General features: G+C 38.5%; 1 protein-coding gene across 1 annotated transcript; it reads right to left on the minus strand.

The window, feature by feature from the left end:
* Positions 1–248: 248 nt before the first annotated feature.
* Positions 249–1,541, minus strand: LOC140155509 (uncharacterized). Its single transcript, XM_072178377.1, has one exon. The coding sequence runs from the start codon at positions 1,403–1,405 to the stop codon at positions 434–436; it is 972 nt and encodes a 323-aa protein (XP_072034478.1). The 5' UTR covers positions 1,406–1,541; the 3' UTR covers positions 249–433.
* Positions 1,542–4,535: the final 2,994 nt, after the last annotated feature.

Raw genomic sequence — 4,535 nt, forward strand, 5'->3', positions numbered from 1 at the left:
ACATAGTTAGAATGGCAAAGACATTATCAATTCATCGGTGAGGTCAAATTTGGGCAAAAAATGCACATTTTGGAGCAAATCCCAAAAAACTTGAGTCATAAAAATTTTTTCATTCATTTTTAAAAACTAGATAAAAATATCTAGGACCAGTTTTTTAATTTTTTTTAATTTTGACCAACTTTTGCACCCAAAAATCATTAAAAGCCTAATGAGAAGTCTCCCCTCCCCCCCCCCCCCCCCCACCCAGGGGATGCTGACCACCCTGACATAGCCCATTTTTGTCAAAGTTCGCCCCCTAGAATTAGTAGAATTGTGCCTTGCCACCCCTTGCCCCCTCTGAAAAAGTCCTGGCTACGCCACTGATTTGAAATAAGTTAGGAAAGATATATAGCAATGTCTATTTTTCCAGACTCAAAAACTTCTGCCAGACATTTTACCCTAGATGGTGAAACCAACCTAATTGCTGAAGCAGATAATATTTTACCATGTTTAAACAGTGTGTATCTACTCTGAACCTGTTTTTTCTAGCATCTCGAGAATGTACACTCACGTGAATACATACATCAAAGGTACGTCCAACGTGTATAAAACCAGGTGGGATTAGCTGAAAATGATCACAACTGGAATTATCATCACCCTTTGTTACCCAGCTGATCTTCCAGCGACTCAATTTATCGCCATGTTTCTCACAGTGATTCTTCCCAAATATCTTAATATAAGATTCTAAACTGCGTAAATCAACAACAGGTGATGAAATATGGTTGACGTTGGAGTCTAGTTTGGTCTTAATGCTCTTCCCATATGGGTCAGCAAAGTATATTCTCGGGTTCATGTGCTCGCAACGTCCGCCACTTGGGTTGCAAGAACATTTGTGTTCAACTCTTCCGCCGGAAAGCTTCCTTCTCTTTGGCGATTTAACCGAAAAAGCAAACATCTCTGCCTGCATTTCATAGGCATGAGCAAGATGGTTCTTCATGATGGTATCGGAGCATAGTTTACCGAGGGGTGATTCTTTAACTTCTGCTATCTGCGTCGCATCCATGTTGTAGAAGCGGATAAGTGGTAGAAGATGCGAAGCTGCCGACTCTCTCTCTAACACCATGGCCTCATCATAGGTATCCATAATCCATCTCTGCACCATCCTGTATACAAAGAATTCATCTGGAGCGGTAATGCTGCCGTTTTGGCCCGATAAAATTACTTCCAGATTCTCAAGAGACAAGCAAGTTATCTGATAATGTTCAATGTCAGCAAAGTTCCTTGTGATACCATCATAACAGAAGGTCAGATAGTGAGGGAAGTATTCATTAACATATGGGATGCATTTCATAATAGGGCCCAACTCATCACCTGCTCCTATCTGCTTCATAATAAAAGAGCCACATCCATTTTTCAACGATGACATGTTGTATTTGTCCGATAGTTTGAACAACGATGAAATATTATCATAGTTGATGTCTATCTTTCCAGTATAGAAGAATTTGAGGAAATCTTTGAAATACAATTCACATAATTAGTCATCCTCTTCCAAGTGGACTTCAGCGTCCATGAGATTCTCTCCATCTGTTGCCTGTCAGCATGGTTTTGAAGACTGGACTTTGTATTGCCAGAACATATCTGTGAGCAGGGTATTGGGTGCCACCTACTTCGAGCATTACATCACTGAGGTCAGGATTGAGGAACTGGTCTGCGATATTCTCAATCAGTAGTACCTGTGTGTCATGAATATATGGGAGGGCCATGGTTGTTCACTCTAGTCTTTCAAGTGCTTGATGACTGGCAGTTGCTGCAATAAAGAACAACACAGACTGAAATAAACAGTGGTAAACTACATAGTATCAGCTACATTTTATAAAGTGTATATCGAAGGCTCAGTGCAACAAAGCATAGACCATGACACATCTCCATAATAGCTCATGTGGGTAATTTAATGTTATTCATTTAAGCACCATGTATTTATACAAGTGCTACATACCATGATTACTCAAGGGAGTTAATGGAGTTGAGATTTTGTTGTACTGAGACCCAGTGGCGTAACTTCAGGGGGGGGGCATTCTTGGGGGCGCCAAATTAACCAATTCAGCATCGATTCTGCGCCCCTCCAAGCGATGAAAATCAAAATTTTTGTGTGCATTTCAGCACAAAATCAATTGAAAGAACATTTTAAGACCGATATTCAACTAGTGGTAGGCCTTATCTGTCCAAATTTCCACGCGCTCCAGGCGCAATTTTTTCAAGAATTGGGGGAGGCGCTATTATGTATCCTTAGCCCTGTGTGCCACAACCCCTAGCTACGCCAATACCCGCATCTAAGATATTCTCGGGTGGGGGTAGGGGCGCCAATTTTGTTTCTTGCCTCGGGCGCTACCAACCCTAGTTACGCCACTGCTGAGACCACCATGTATAACTCATTTATTATAATAACATAAAAAGCCGACAGCCCCAATGACTGTTTTGCTTCTAAAAGTTGATAGAAACCAGGGTAAAAGACAAATTTATGGAAAGGTCAAAAAGGTCCGAACAGTATGTTATTTTTTTCACTTGGCCTATACTAAGTAGTCTTGCAATTCGCACAAGTGTCCTTGATTAACAAATTCAAAAGATTACTTCTGCTGCCCCTGTATTCACTAGTTAAATAACAATAATTGTAATACGACCAAGGTTGTACGTTCGCGTTGTAGTTTGAAATACGCCATTATACGATCACAGTTGGTTCGCACAGAGCTGTTGAAAGCTGTGTTCATTCAATTGAAATTTCTAGTATTTATATTAAGGCCCTTCGCACTTGATTATTAGTTTCCTGTTTACCGCCCGCGTCCAAAATTGAAAATCTCAAAATAATTAATTAGGCTATCTTATTTTTATTTCCAATTTTCTCTTTTAAAATAACTTTCAACTACTTCTACTTGCCATTTTCTGCCTTTAATAATATCAACAATAATGAATGAACAAAGAGTACAACTCCACCTTCACTTATTTATAAAATCAAATATTGTTGTGAAATAATTAAATGCCCGCTCTAGTCAAAATGAGTCAATAGTTGCTTGTAATAGTTCAAACTAAATAAAGAAAATAAAAGATAATTAATATTAAAGGCCCATTCAGTGATTTGCTCATCCGGACGATCGTAAAAATCATCAAAATTCAGATTTTGGTACCTTTGTAATTGGCATAGATGTGCTAACATAGCCTGCTAGTGGTTCGGTCGAAAGCCGTGTATTTTAAACAAAATAAAGCATTTACATGAATCTGGACTTTTGATACTGACAGTACAAAAGTCCGACTCGAGATCGAAAGAAGCTCACTCTCCACCATACCAACACGCGTCAGTATTGTTTCTACTACTTATTACATCAGTAGCTACTATTTTAAACAAAATACACAATTTTAACTGTTTTTCATATTTGAATTGACCGTTAGTTTGCCTCGGTGACGTTTAGTTTTGTTTTCTACTACAAAAATTAAGCGTCTGTTACTCTGTTTTAAATCAATTTAGACTCTACTTCCCCGTGTTAGAAACACTGGACTAGGAAGTTTTTCCAGTCGATTGGTGGATAAAGCACTGTACGAAAATCTCGATTTTCTCGAGTCGATCTGAGTTGAAGTAGAAAACATTTCTAAAACTTCTGTTTTTTGACTAATTTGTCGATGTATTCAGGGGAAAAGTGGTTTAATGAAATTCTGTAGACTTATTCTTTATTTCTAAGCAACTCTGACAAATTTCCATTTTTTAAATGTTCCTGTGAAATCACTGAAAGGGCCTTTAATTAAAAGTCACCTCGTCCCTTTTTCAAAATCTTTAACAGGAAACTAATAATCAAGTGTGAAGGGCCTAATATAGCACAATGAGTATATAGCCACAAACAGCTCTATTTTGTTTACATATTTTACAATCAGCTTAGTAGGCCTACATGTTTAATTTTTAAATTAAAATTTTAAATTTAAGCTTACCTAACAGAATTGATTGCATACTTACCGGTGTGACAATCAAGTAGTGAAAACGGCCTCTTTGATATCACTATTATAGTGCCTATATCAGCTATATTGTGGTGAAAAATGCCCGCGAAAATATGCCAGTTTTCATTATATTCTCTGGATCAATATTTATGATCAATCGTACAAAACATGTTTGTGTAAATTGTGTTTCCTAGTTTCCGTGCTGGTAATGTACAGCTTGTGTTACAATTCAAGGGTGCACAACACAAAATACCGCAAAATAACAAAGCGCCTGAAAAGGTTGAAAATACCCAAGGTTCTCAAATAGGCCTACCCTAGCCAAAAATTGACACAACGAAATACGGGACCGTTCACAAACACTTGTTGTGGGTGCTGATGCAAAAAAAAAAATCGCCCCCCTTTTCAGACCTCAAAATTTCAGGGCCCCTTTTTGTATCAGACCCCCCCCCCTAATAAGTGTTTGTGAAAGGTCCCTAAATTTTTAGTGATTTAAAATTCATAATCTCTGGTAGGAAGTCGAACCAGAATGGCTGGGGCAGGGAACTGGGCATATGGGGGGGGCACCGACCATGACTGGG

The sequence above is a fragment of the Amphiura filiformis genome, chromosome 6, assembly GCF_039555335.1.
Source record: "Amphiura filiformis chromosome 6, Afil_fr2py, whole genome shotgun sequence".
Taxonomy (NCBI): Eukaryota; Metazoa; Echinodermata; class Ophiuroidea; order Amphilepidida; family Amphiuridae; genus Amphiura; species Amphiura filiformis.

What these genes read in the sequence shown, in the direction of transcription:
- LOC140155509 (XM_072178377.1), bottom strand. Translation starts at nt 1,405, where the DNA reads ATGTCATCGTTGAAAAATGGATGTGGCTCTTTTATTATGAAGCAGATA.